The sequence below is a fragment of the Numenius arquata genome, chromosome 8 (genome assembly GCF_964106895.1).
Source record: "Numenius arquata chromosome 8, bNumArq3.hap1.1, whole genome shotgun sequence".
Classification (NCBI taxonomy): domain Eukaryota; kingdom Metazoa; phylum Chordata; class Aves; order Charadriiformes; family Scolopacidae; genus Numenius; species Numenius arquata.
The window spans coordinates 31,492,557-31,505,803 of record NC_133583.1 but is presented as its reverse complement, the minus strand read 5'-3'; the positions used below and the strand labels follow the sequence as shown (position 1 = coordinate 31,505,803).

The window sequence follows — 13,247 nt, the reverse complement described above, 5'->3', positions numbered from 1 at the left end:
TGCCTAAGATCAGTCTGCGCTTAAAAATACAGCTTCTTGAACATGCAACAAGATCTCGGCCAGCAGCTCTGCACTTCTCTGGGCTGAACATGTTTTTAACAGGTATATAAACCACTCTGTGGTAAGTCAGGTGGATTCACAGATCAGGTGGCACTGAAACACAAGCAAGCGCACAACTAAATACCACGTAAACACCACATCAGACATCCGCAATCTTCCCGACCCTCCTCCAGCCCCTGCCATTCCAGCAAGCAGTTCAAGCAAAGGATCGAAGAGAATGACAAAGTCTTGCAGAGTCAGGACTCTACTGGGAATTTAGGCTTTCAGCTCTTCCCCCCACCCCCCCGCCATCCAGCTTTGTTATCCTGTTCTTTACCCTGCTGAGACTTCACCAACCTGGGAATCGTCTGACCCTGAGCCGACGTGCTGAAGCTGCTGGTTCAGGGCTGGACTCTGAGCAGCGTTAACTCTGGGACAAGAAGGTATGTAGGGACACTCCAGATGCTGACTATTTCGGCAGTCTTGACAATTGTGATGACAGGTCACATTTCACTGGCAAATTTCAAAGTTTAACGAGGACAGGTTCAGAGATCGGACTCCAAGCTCACAGCTCACCTGCCACCAAACATGTTTTTTTAAGAATAAAAAGCCTACATTTGGGATTTCTAGTAGTTTGATGATGGAGAGATTTCAGAAGAAGTAGAAGAGCTTTACAAGCATTTGATGTCTCAAAAGCAAACTGAGCTAGGCTCTTTTCAAAAAAAAAAAAAAGAAGTAGGAAAAATGTTTCTTCATTGCAGATAGATATTTGGAGACTGGAAAGCCTGATTCACAGTAAAAACTTGCAACTTCTTCTGAAATAACAGTCAGAAAGTTTGGGATCATGTCAACAAAACAGTTAAATAATTAATTTAAATTTTTACCTTCCTCGAGAAAGTTAGAAGCGGTCTAAAATTTTGACATAAAAATCCACTTTAAAAATGTTGACAACAAACATGTCTTTGGGCTTTTAGAAAATAAATAATTAAATTCATTTGGGAATCGAAGCAAATCTTTTCTTACTACTGGGTTCAGCTTCGACAAACTCCTATTTGCGGGTAAAACATATTTGCCGTAAGATGCCAACGTGACAAGTCTTTTGAGAATGGCAGAGAGCATTTCTGAAGAACCTCCCCCGGGGCCCCGTGCATCAGTGTCTGCTCTTGCTGTTTTCTCTTGGGATCACTGCTGTCACTCCACTCCTGGTGTCAGTCACAAGAGATGCGAGAGTAGGAAAATACATCAGAGATGTCCTGCTGCTGGCCTCTGTCACCAGCACCAGTAAGTAGTAGATCTTGTCACAGTGAATGCAGGTCTTTACTATCCTTTGCCCTTGATTAAAAACACCCCTAAATCCAAGAAGATGAGGGTTTGGGTGCAGGGACAAAAAAGTAAGTGTCTAACACATTGAAAACTGTTTATCTTCCTTTCCAACTGAACACAAAATTAAAAGATTCTTCAGGACAGCAGCCAAGTTACAGCCAAAGATTAACTGAAAAGCAGCTCAAAACCAGATGCAGCCATTTGTCACTTCCCTCATGAAAGTGCTGTGCAATGGATTATCTAAACTGAAACCGCTTTTCATAAACACTAACTCATTCCCTTTCCCTGTTTAAATGGCACTGGTTTTGCAGCCATTTTTACTGTGCCCTCACAGCTCTTACCCTACGGAACAGGTTTCACAAATGATGAAAATATCTACACCTTCCTGACAGTGGGAAACCATCTTCCTCGTAAAAAAACCTACCTGATTTGTAAGTGAATCAATCTAGACCTGTTCTCCTAGTCTTGGAAGATGCTGCTAGATATTACCACACCATGATATGCTGTAGTAATTGCACACCTCCTGTCACTCGTGACTCCTTATTTGCTAAGTCGTCTCTCATGTCCCTACAGGGATTCATTTTCTTCCTACTTACTTTTTGAACCATCAATCTCTTCCCTTCATTAATAATCTTCATTCTTCAGTCTCACCTATTTTCATTTTATAAAGTTGACAAGGTGTCAAGCAATTAATATTTTTCTACACTGCACAAGGTGATACTGTCAGACTATTTTCATCTAAGTATTTACAGATATTTTTGGATCAAGTTGTTCTGGGCTGAACATGTTTTTAACAGGTATATAAACCACTCTGTGGTAGGTCAAGTGGATTCACAGATCAGGTATCACAGATCAGATTCCAACCTACTCTTGTGCTTGTCCAGTGCAAAATCTCTCTTGCACATACTCTTACCAAACTGCATCAACAATAAAGCCATAGTGGTGAGATGTTATAAGAAGAGAGTTTTCTTACTACTCTGTTTATTTCTCTACTGTTCCCTCAGTCTTAAAAATCCGTGCAACAGCATTAACTGAAAGAAACTAAACTTAGCATTATACCTTAAACAATTAAGATATCTTTCATTTACCTGTTTGCATTTCGTATGTTTTCCTACTTTTTGGCTTTGACATACATACTCGCTAAATGATTTTACAAAGTATTATAAACATCAAACATTTCTGTTCCCTTACAATTTCACACAGGCTAAGCTTCTTGGATTTTTATTGCATGAAGTAACAAAGCAGATGCACAGAGAATAAAATGAGATGCTTCAGACTTGTAGTTTTCAAATTACACCAGCCTTGCAATGATGCAAGTGCTCCTTTTCAGCTGCAAGGGCACTCTGCTGTTAACATCTCTTCCTCCTTCCCTCACACCCACCCCCTTACTGATGGGGTATCATTGTCCCTCACATTGTTTCTAGGATCCTCTTCAGCAGTCCAAAGAAATTGTGACCTACCGACTCTATCAGCAATTTTCATGTTCAGAACAGGAAACTCTCCATCTTCAGCTTCCTGTTGCCTCTCTCACTTCATTTCAGGTTATTAAAAAACCTCCTCCAGCATTACCTTTCCAATACTTTTACCCTAAGCATCATCTTCCATTTTCTTCTCTAAGTAACCTCCCTTTTCCTCGTTCACCTGGTCTTTTGCTCAGGCTCCCTGTACCTGTGGTCCCACCCATGGGCTTTTTTCAATCCCCCTCCTACATACTTTTCAATCATTATGCTCTTCCCAAGCATCTCTCCCCACTGCTGCCTAAGGCCTTTGTTCACTCTTCCTTCCAGATCACATTTCATAGAGCCTCTTTTAACTCTGAATGACTTGCCAAGTAAAATTTAACTGAGTCGCCTCCCCCTTCCCTTTCTTATGAAAGCTACAAGGGATACTTCTATTTCAGAAAAAACAGAAAAAGGTGCAAATCCAGAGTATCAGCTCTGTGCCTCTCTCTTAACTAGCAGTTCTACTCCTATATGTTTTGATTTTCTTTAAGGGCTCGTAAGTACATTGCCATGTGTACAGACTCAGAAGCTAGATTAAAACAACCTTTTATTTTCCTACAGGGTACTCATGACTCTGCAAGGAGTTCCCTTTTTCCTTTCACTTAAAGTAGTCCCAAATTACTTTAAGATCAGAATGGCAAATCTGACTCCAGCTACTAGCTTCTGAAAGAAATCGCATTATCAGCATGTGGAGTCACACCTGCACCAAAGGCACGTCTGCTTGGCCCATCTGCATGCAGCACTTCCCCAAACAAGTTATTTCTCATTCTGATAGTGCAGGCAGGCTCCTTGGAGAGCATGCACAAAGATTTACTCTACTGCTCGATTTTCTGGGTAACTGCTATACTTAAATCCCAGGCTCTGTATAGCCTGATAGTGAATTTCTCCAGCTTCTGACAAAAAAAACAGAGCGTATTTAAACATAGTATATAACGACTTAATACACTGTGATACATAAGACTTTCCATATTTAATTCTCAGGATCTAAGCAAAAGACTCATCTTACTCCCAGCAAAATGCTTTTAACTGTATGTGGTAGGAGAAATTAAGAACCCGTAAGTGCATGATTACCACCTTCAGATAATTATTTGTGATATGAGCCAGTGTTGTTTTCAATTACATGTCTTTAATGAGATGCATCCTTTTAGCCCAGCTGTGCTGGTACAGTGCAGTTTTAGGAATAATTCTCACATGTCTTTAAGTTTCTTCAGTGTATACTTTAATTCTTTAGGTGACAGTCCTGTCAGACTAGAAAAAGAATTACACAGTAAACAAACATCACAATACGGGCCTTCTATTTTCCCTGTGTTTGATCACCTCTCCTGCGCATTAGCATTGATGTTTTTCCCCTTCTCATAACTCAAGTCCTTCTCTAAACCATGTCCTCCTACTCTCTCTTTGCAAGGAAATATTTAAGCCCTTGTAAATAAACTTGATCGTAGCCGAAGATGAATAATATTTAGTGCTACATCAGGAACAGATCTTAATACTCTCAGCCTGTACACAGCCATACACAGAAGCTTCAAAAGAAAAAAAAAAAAAAAAACAAACAAAAATTCAGGTCATCTCCAAATGTAGTAAACCATGGTATTAGACTCATGGGCATTTATATGTAATCAAATCTATTTCAGCAATCTGGAAACATTCCTATTTTATAGCTCCTCCTGAAATATTTATTTTTAAACAGGGTAAATCTACAGAAGAATAATTAAACAAACAAACCCAGGAGCATTATCAAATGCTTCTAAAGCTCATGTATTCATGGCAGTCTCTAGACATCAAATATCACAAGATAAAACATATCATGGCGTAGTCTAGGAGAAGGGACTTAACAGCATTTGTTTGTTCAGTGTTTCAATCAACTAAAACATGCCTATTCTTTAACCGTACTGACATCACCTTTATGGCAAGGCACAATGCCAAGTACTACATGCTATTTATACACACATACACACACCCCACAAACACAGTAATTTTGTAATTAAAGCAAAGATGGTTGCCATAGCTTTGAGTAACCTTGCCAAGGGGCACTCAATCTTCCTTGCTGCACTTAGCAAGAGAAAGGGCAAACCTTTGCCTCAATCAATTTACCTTGTGACTACAGCAAGGATGACTGTATAGTGCGAAGGTTGCACACACCTTCTCTGCCCAGCACTCCAAAACAAGCGAAAACCAACCCATTTTTCCCTACCTTTACTGCACTTTTCCCTACCTCTATGTCTGCACTGACAGAAGGAGGTAGGTCTACATAGCTGTGGTGGCTTTAACTACCATTAAAAGCAGCAATAACACAGGAAGATATAGTGGCAGACTTAAACGCAGGCTGTAAAACTCCAGGAGGGAGTTTTGGATGCACACAGTTTGCTGTCACCTCTTCCATGCAACCAGCATCTGGGCCAGCTGGATTATAACTGCGTGCCATGCCATCCGTATGCAAAATAGGTTAGCTCCCCTTTTCCCACCTTTCGCTAAACTCATGGACAAAATAAAGGGGAGATGAAAAAAGCCACCTTCTTGTTTTACCATTAAAGGCCAAAAGGTAAATCCCGAGCAGCCGAGATGAGTTTCTCTCACCTCTTTCTCCCTGTTGAGCAGCACCAGCTGACTGTCTGTCAGGATGCAGTATTTCCTCTCCCATGTTGTCGTTTCAGTGTAGGGGGACTGGCCGCAGGACAGTCTGTGTGTAGGTGGTCCTTTCACATCTGCGAACAGAAAACCACGATGCCAGAATCATTAGCATGTGTCATTAACCACCTTCTTTGCTTTTGAGGTTCTGCAGCTTGACGCGAACCAAAACTGCAATCTGTACTAGGCAGTGCCTGTTTCAGCATATTAAAAGGCAAAATGCTAATCCTGGGAGGCACCCGTGTGAAACGCTATGTAAGGTACACTATGAATACTTATTTATCTATCGCATGACTTACAAAAATGGCAACGCTGAGATGAATTTAAATGTCTTTGTCAAAGACTGAAATATAATCAAAAGAAAAGACCAAGAGCTCTCATGCAAACTTCATCTTCCCTCCATTCCCTTCTCAAAAATGTGGTTAAATAAATGGGTAGGGCCCTGAATGTACCCTAAATCTTAATAAACTAGATCATTTGAGACAAAGGATAGAGAGATACAGGACTGAAAATGGGGATCAAGGAAGGCAGGCTCGAAGAAGGGAGGGAAAAATTCAAAGGAACAGGCATTTAATTGAGAAGGGCTTGCAAGCATCTTTTGGTAGGGAAGCTATTTGATTAGCATGTGACAAATAGGAGTCTTCCAGCATTTTTATTGAGCCATAGTCAATATAGTGACAAAAACTCAAACAAAATAATAATAATTAAAAACAAACAAACAAACAACAAAAAACCAAACAAAAAATCCACAAAAACCCAAAATCCACTTTGTTTGGCTCAGAGTGCTGATCTTTTAAAATTATTTTAAAATCAGTTTCCCTTAAGTCCCTCAGGCCTGAGCTACATATCATTGTGCCTCTCACTACCAAGAGGTTTTCTCTCTGAGACTGGGAAAGGAAAGCACACAAAGAGGCATAGCAGACAGACACAGACTTCACTGCCAAGCAGCCCAGCTCAGAAGCGGAGAAAGCCGTGGAGCAGCAAGGTATGCTGTCAGTGCTACGAGAAGACTGGGTGCAAAGAAGGCCACCCTAGAAATTCAAGCGTGCAGTCAACTTACAAAAATCTCTTTACAGGAGACAGAAATGCTATATGAATAATAGAAGAAGGGATGTATGCAACAGAGCCATTTACACAAACTTAGAAAACAGTTTCAAGTCATCTTTCTCTAAAGTTCTGAGATTAAGTTCTGGTTGGTTTGTAACATTAAGTTTTGGTTTTATCTTGCACTCTAATTTTATACGACTTTACTTGCACCGATCTAAAAATCTGCCATTCTCAATGTCTACACTGTAGATTCCCCGAAATCCCTGAACCACCTCTAAGTGACTTCAAACAGACACTGCAAAAATCACGATATTGCCAAGGGCTTGCTGCGTAGCAGTCCAGGACCTCCTTCAACTATTTTAGGAGCCCGTTAGGCAAAATGAGTGTTCGAAACCAAAGCGTTCTGTAACGTTAGCTTCCCTTTAGTCCATATATCCCCCACACAGTGCTTGCACAGCGCTAGGCACAGATGCTTCTTGTAGCTTCACCCAGCTTCACCACTAGAGGCCAGTGAATCCTCAAACACCCACCACCTTCCCAGCCGAGAGGGAGAGAGGGCAAGTCCAAACACAAGGGCTGAGTGATGAACCCCTCCAACTGGACTTCACTCCTTGCAGACCCTGTGTATGCCAAATCCCACCTAATTATTAAAAAAGCTGAGACGTCTTCATGCTCTTTTCCTGCACAAAATAACAACTTTCTCTCCACACTGAAAGGAACGTGTCAACTTCTAAAGCTAGAGAGTTGACTTGAAAACCGGCTTTCAGTACCTAGTTCAACCTCACCTTGCAGTAGGATTTTTGTGATCATTTAGAAGAATGCTTGAAATACACAAACTGGAAAAGAAGAGGATTGCATGGCTCCTGAATAATAAAGAAATGCACCTTTGCTCCCTTAATTTCAGATGAGATCATTCAGGAAAGAAGCTGAGATTCAAAATCAGGCTCCACACTGTTACCTCTCCTAACAAAGCTCGGTTTCCAATCGTGACAAGCAACGCTGTGTACCTCGAAATTGCCCAAAACTCTACTTATAGATAAGCATAAATTAAACACAATCTCTGTGAAGGAGAAGTGCATTTGTGCAAACTGTTGGAGCACAACAGACTCTCTCACAATTTAAGTATCTGTCCATCTTACGGACATTAACCCTCCAGGCAGATTTTTGGCACAACATCAACTCACATTTATCATTGTGTACCACCAAAAACCTAACCAGATGCAAAACAAAACCACTGTTACTCCTGCTCAGACCTTGGTTTCCCAAACAGCAGCACATGAACCCACACCTAAGCAAGACAAACCTATGAGCAACGAGCTGACAGAAGGAGGACGAGCGAGGAGGATGAAGCCACGGGCCCCTCGCATGTGTATGGAACAGAAACATGAAGACCAGAGCTCTGGGGATCTCATCTCTTGGGTGATGAAAGCACATGATACATCACCAAGGGGAAAAAAAAGGATGCAGACAGACGTGCCCTGTCCTGCTCACGTGGGTGGGCTAGCAGCAAGAGAGTGCCTCCAGCTGCTATGCCGACTGACAACCAAGTAAACTATGTTTTGAAGTGCCCGTAGACCTTCTCGTGGCAAAAGAAAACTGTTCTGGATTATTAGCTCCAATGCAGAATCTACAGTCACGACTCACCCAGCCCCAAAAGACTTTTGCATTATAATTTCTACTAACTACAGGCCTTGGCAGGATACCATCCAACTGATCTATGGGCTGCACAAAGGAATTAAAGAACAGAACGACTTCTTCCACTGCAATAACAACTCCAGGACTAAACTGAGTCATCAGGCTCTGCGGGCCAGCCACGACTCTGCTGCCAAGTGGGTTGGCTACGTCAGAACAGCTTTTCACAGCCTGCTGGCAGAGTAACATGCCATCTCGTTGTCTGGAGCTGTCAATCACCACTAGAGAACATCACAGCATTAATATTTGGTGTTTGCATTGGTATCCTTTTGAACACGTTGGGACACAGCCCCACCACCCCTGCAGGCTGACCAAGCGCTCCCTTCAACAAAGAGGAGCCGTTGCAAGCTGTTTTTGCAATGCATCAGATCCCGGAACTTCAGTCCTCTCCCCAAGGCTGACACTGCAACCCCATCTCGCAAAACAGACGGAAGCTGAATACACATTGCAAGAAAAGCAGCTGGGAAAAAAAAAATAAATCACAGTGTAGCTTTGGTGCATCTTTGGTACATTTGTACCACCTCTGTAATTATTTCTCTGCTAGCCTTCCTGCACGGTTGACCTCTTCGGAGCCTCTCATAACAGCTGTAACTTCAAAACTTATTCTGAAGTATGTTACCAGTTTAGACTGAAGACTCTTTGGGACTTTACACAGTATCACATATACACCCGGGCGATTCACAAACCCCGTTTGGCTTTCCGGTGCTCTTCATCTTCAGTTTTCATTTTACATTCTTGGCTCCAACTTTTCACGTGAATGTAATAAAACCCACCAACCCCTTCCACTAATGCCCCATAAAACTAATTTACCACCACTGTTTGAATCACTATGGAAGCGAGTGGCAAAAAGTCCATGCGTAAGCAGGAGCATTTACACTTTTGGGGAAGACTGAAAGTCAGAGCCATTCTTTTTTGCTTTGGGGCCACTATCTATCAGCTCATGCAGGAAGGCTTGTGCTTTGGAGGGTAACTCACCGATGCATGTAATTTTGCAGAGAGAGGTGCGTCTGAACGCTCTGAGTTTGCAGATGTTACGTGTGGGATGGGCTTGTGCAGCCACACACCTAAATACGCAAGTTCTGGTGACAGAAGATTTCTTTCTCTGGCCTAATGCAATCCTTTCCATTCTGCATCATTACAATGAAGCATTCAAGCAAGGAGATCAGTTAGTCTACACACAGGATTAAAGGTCATGCCTTATGTGCCTTCAAATGCTAATATCAGTTAAGTAACAGCTTGGAAAAAATCCCCTTCTCAGTACATCCTCCCCATTGCTGCCCGCCTGCCACATCCGAGGTAGCTGAAGATTTGAAGCCCGTTGTTTTTCCTCGGGGCTCTGAAATGCCATTAGGCATGTTATAAATATCCACAAAGCTCCCTTTCTCTTAGCCAAATGACAACTTGCACCTTATTATTCTTTAACTACAGCCCTTATTTAAAAAAAAAAAAAGGGGGGGGAGGGGAAGAGAGAGAGAGAGGAAAAACAGTTATGCCATAACCACGTAACAACCAAAAAAAGTGTTGACTGGTGCAGGGTGAGGGAACAAGGAAAGAAGCAGCCAGTGTCAAGTTGATCCCCACAGAGAGGGTAAGACATTTTATGAAAACTGACGGCGGTTTAGTAGTGTTTAGGGAGTAGTACTAATGCTATCAGATGGGAACATTTCTGAATCTTCCATTGCAAGTATGCAACAATTCTTTCTTTTTTTTTTTTTAAATTCCAAATGCATTTGCAAGTAGAGAATACTTTCCGAAAAGCAAGCAATGGGCAGAATCCGAAAATTACTTCCCAGAGAGGACTAGCGTTACAGTGTCATTTAGTCCCCCAACAGTTTTTCTACAACCAGAAGAGCAGCACCTTCTCTTCAGAGCTAGTGAAAAGGACAGAATTAGCAGAAATCAGGCCAACAAAACTACATTAAAGGTAAATTCACACCTTCAGTCTCTTTGCCAAAAAGCATTCTCTAGCCACCATCAATAAAAACACAAAAATAAACCTCCATCCCAGTGATGACAAGAGCACTCCTGGCATGTGTCAAAGCTCCTTTTCTGAACCACACTCTTCCTATGGTGAAATCAAGGGCTTACTTGCTAAATTTTCATCAGCTTTACTGGGGTCGTATTCTGTTCCTAGTATTTCCAACAAGGAGCTGCCAAGCAGCTGAGTAACTAACATAGTGGCCAAGTTTGTACGCAGGAGGAGTATTTTTTTTTCCCCTGAAGAGAGATTAGTAGGAGCCCTAACACCTTTTGACAACAGGTTTACATGCCCAATGTTTCCATGGCGTTTTCTGTACTTACTGTAGAGACAGGACTCAGAGAAGTTTAGGTAAACGCTGTCATCTGAGAGCTTCTCAGTACCCCAACCTACCCAGCTGGGCCTGAGTACGCAGTCCAGTTACAATAATCATCAGTTTGAATCTTTATCGAGCCCTTGAACAGAAGCTGAAACTTCAAGTCTTACTATTGACATGAAACTTGCGACAAATGGCAATTAAAAGCCCTTCACTAAACTTAAACTGTCTCTGAAAGCTGATGAAGCTCACGATTCAAGAGGAAGGTATGGCAGCGAGGGAAATACATCATGTCTCAACGCGTTTTGCTCCCTTAAACCTGCACCTTGTAACAAGGCAGGATTTCTGCAAAAGAAGTCACTAATGCGAGTGAAAATAAACAGCAACAGCATGGTTATGTGACATACAGCTGTGTATGCCTGCAACTATTTCAGACAGCTGTGTGACATTCAGATGAAGATCTGCAGGATCTGGATTTAAAACAGAGGATTCAAGCACAGCTGCCCTGAGAGCAGGTACAGGTGCTGGAGTAACCCTGGCTCAGCTAAAAGAGGGACAATCTCTCAACATTTACACAGAGCAGATGACGACAGAGGTCAGTTACTGAGAGTCTGCTAGGAAAAGCACAATCAAGACAACTTCCACTTTCTCTCATGTTGATATATATAGCTTTTGTTTACATTTCTTATTTCTCAAACTAACTACCAGCCATACACAATGGTTTGTGATCCAAGCAGGACTGTAGACAGGCACTATCAGAAACAACTCCTCAAAGAAAACCAATCATGGTGCACAAATCCACTCATCCTCCAAGTCTGTACAGACAACCACCGCAATGTCCCAACACAGAACATACAACGCTCATGACTAATCATATAATACAATAAAGAAAATTCAGCACACACTGTGTGTGGTAACGCAGAGACTCACATGCTACAGAGAAAACATGACACTTTTAGGGTTGATCAATTCTTCTCTGAATCACACCACACTTAGAGATATGACCAGTACACTTTATAGAAATAAAACCATTAACCCTGCTATTTTATTTCAAATCACAACATGGGCAATGACTGTAGGTTTTCTAAGAAGCTTCTTGTAGCTACTGTGAGATACGGCATTGCTCACTTGCCCCTCTAAATCACTGTGTGGCAGAGCCCCATTTCAGTTAAGAGGTACCTACATTGTCGTGGTCAGCAACAGATCTCTCTGGTGAAGCAGGTGTTATTTTAAGCGTAGAAAGCACCAGCAGATCCTTTGGGATGAGAGGCACGCTATTTATGTAGGATGTTATTACAGAAGTATCTAGCGTGAATTATTTCTGTTATATTTAATAGCCACACTCAACAAACTTCATTACACGTGCAACGACTAGCCCTCAATTCAGCTGAATCCAGTTGGTCTCCTCCAGCAGCTGTGTGCAACGATAACCGAATTCTTGTATGGAAACCTAATATTGTGGGTAGGAGGTAAAGAAAGCTTAGTCAAACCATCCGATTTCAGTGATCTCTGAAGCTCTCACCCCAACTGGTTACAGCCAAAACACTACCTGGAAAATTCATTTTACACAGAACAAAGCCATAAAAGGTTTAAGTAGGTGAAAATGGTATTTTAGAAGCTGGAAGAAGCCATGACCAGCACCATGACTTTCTCAGATTCCAACGCATCTGGCACTGTAACACGAATTCTTCACAACAACTTTAATTTTTCTAGTATAGGCCAATCTTGCCAATCTAACCTATTAACTTTCCACTACTCTTATTGAGTCACAGTGATCAGGCGGAGTTTAAAAACCGGTTTTCCATTATCCCACTGGAGAACCTCATCAGGCACAGACATACTCACATAAAAACTGTTCAGTTGGGTGCAGTTTTCATCCCCTATACCCTCATAGAAATATCATTGTGGCAATTTTTATGCTTATTGTGTGTGTCTCCATTTCCCTACCATCATCAGTATGCCAACTACAGGTGAAGGAATCTCTTAGAATTTAGAGATAAGAAGCCTGAATGTAGTGGCTTTGAGGTTCTTTTCCCCTCTCTGAATGAGGACAGTGCATCTCTTTAAACAGACAAGGGCACAGCTTTTTTTTTTCCACCAGCTGCTAGAAAGCTTTGATGACACCTGTGATGGGGCGGGAGAAGGCTTACCTTTCCGCTCTGAATTTCTCACAAGCATCAGTCCCACCTTAACACAGAGAAAGCAAGACTAACCTTTAAAGTTGGAAGAGTGGACATCAACATTTCATCCACTACCAGAGCTACCAGACAGATTCTTAAATTTCCTACAGATTTTCTGCATTAAAAAAAAAAAAAAAAAAAAAAGAAAGAGAAAAGGTAAGGAACAATTTTTATGTGGGAAGGGCTAAACCATCAGGTGAGTGAATACCAGCCAAGTGCTGTCTCCTTTGCAACCAGCTGGAGACAAAATACAGAATGCTACTGTTCAACGAACTTGGCATCTCCCAGAAGGATGAGCTCTTGCTGCCTCCTCTCTCTGTTGCTGACATCATTCCCACCCCTTCATTCCTTCCCTAGGAGAGATTTGACTTGTTTGTACAAGAGGCAGTCGGCAGCGAGCAAGGTACAGCAGGCTCACTCCCCCAGCTGAGCTCCCAGACAGCTCTGCCAATTTAACTTGGTCCTGAGTCAGTACATCTGCCCCGTACTTGCAACGTCGCCACTTTGCCTATCAAAAGCTCAGGAGTTTTCACACCAAGGCTGTG

The 13,247-nt window shown here is 42.0% G+C and overlaps 1 protein-coding gene across 2 annotated transcripts in view; it reads right to left on the bottom strand.

Annotated features, from left to right (window-relative positions):
• The window catches only part of RASAL2 (RAS protein activator like 2), a 133,756-nt gene that overhangs the window by 103,596 nt on the left and 16,913 nt on the right, over positions 1-13,247 (bottom strand). For both annotated transcript variants that reach the window (XM_074151239.1, XM_074151240.1), the window contains one exon: positions 5,439-5,566. In XM_074151239.1, the coding sequence (XP_074007340.1) occupies positions 5,439-5,566 (128 nt within the window). The remainder of the gene's footprint in view (positions 1-5,438; positions 5,567-13,247) is intronic.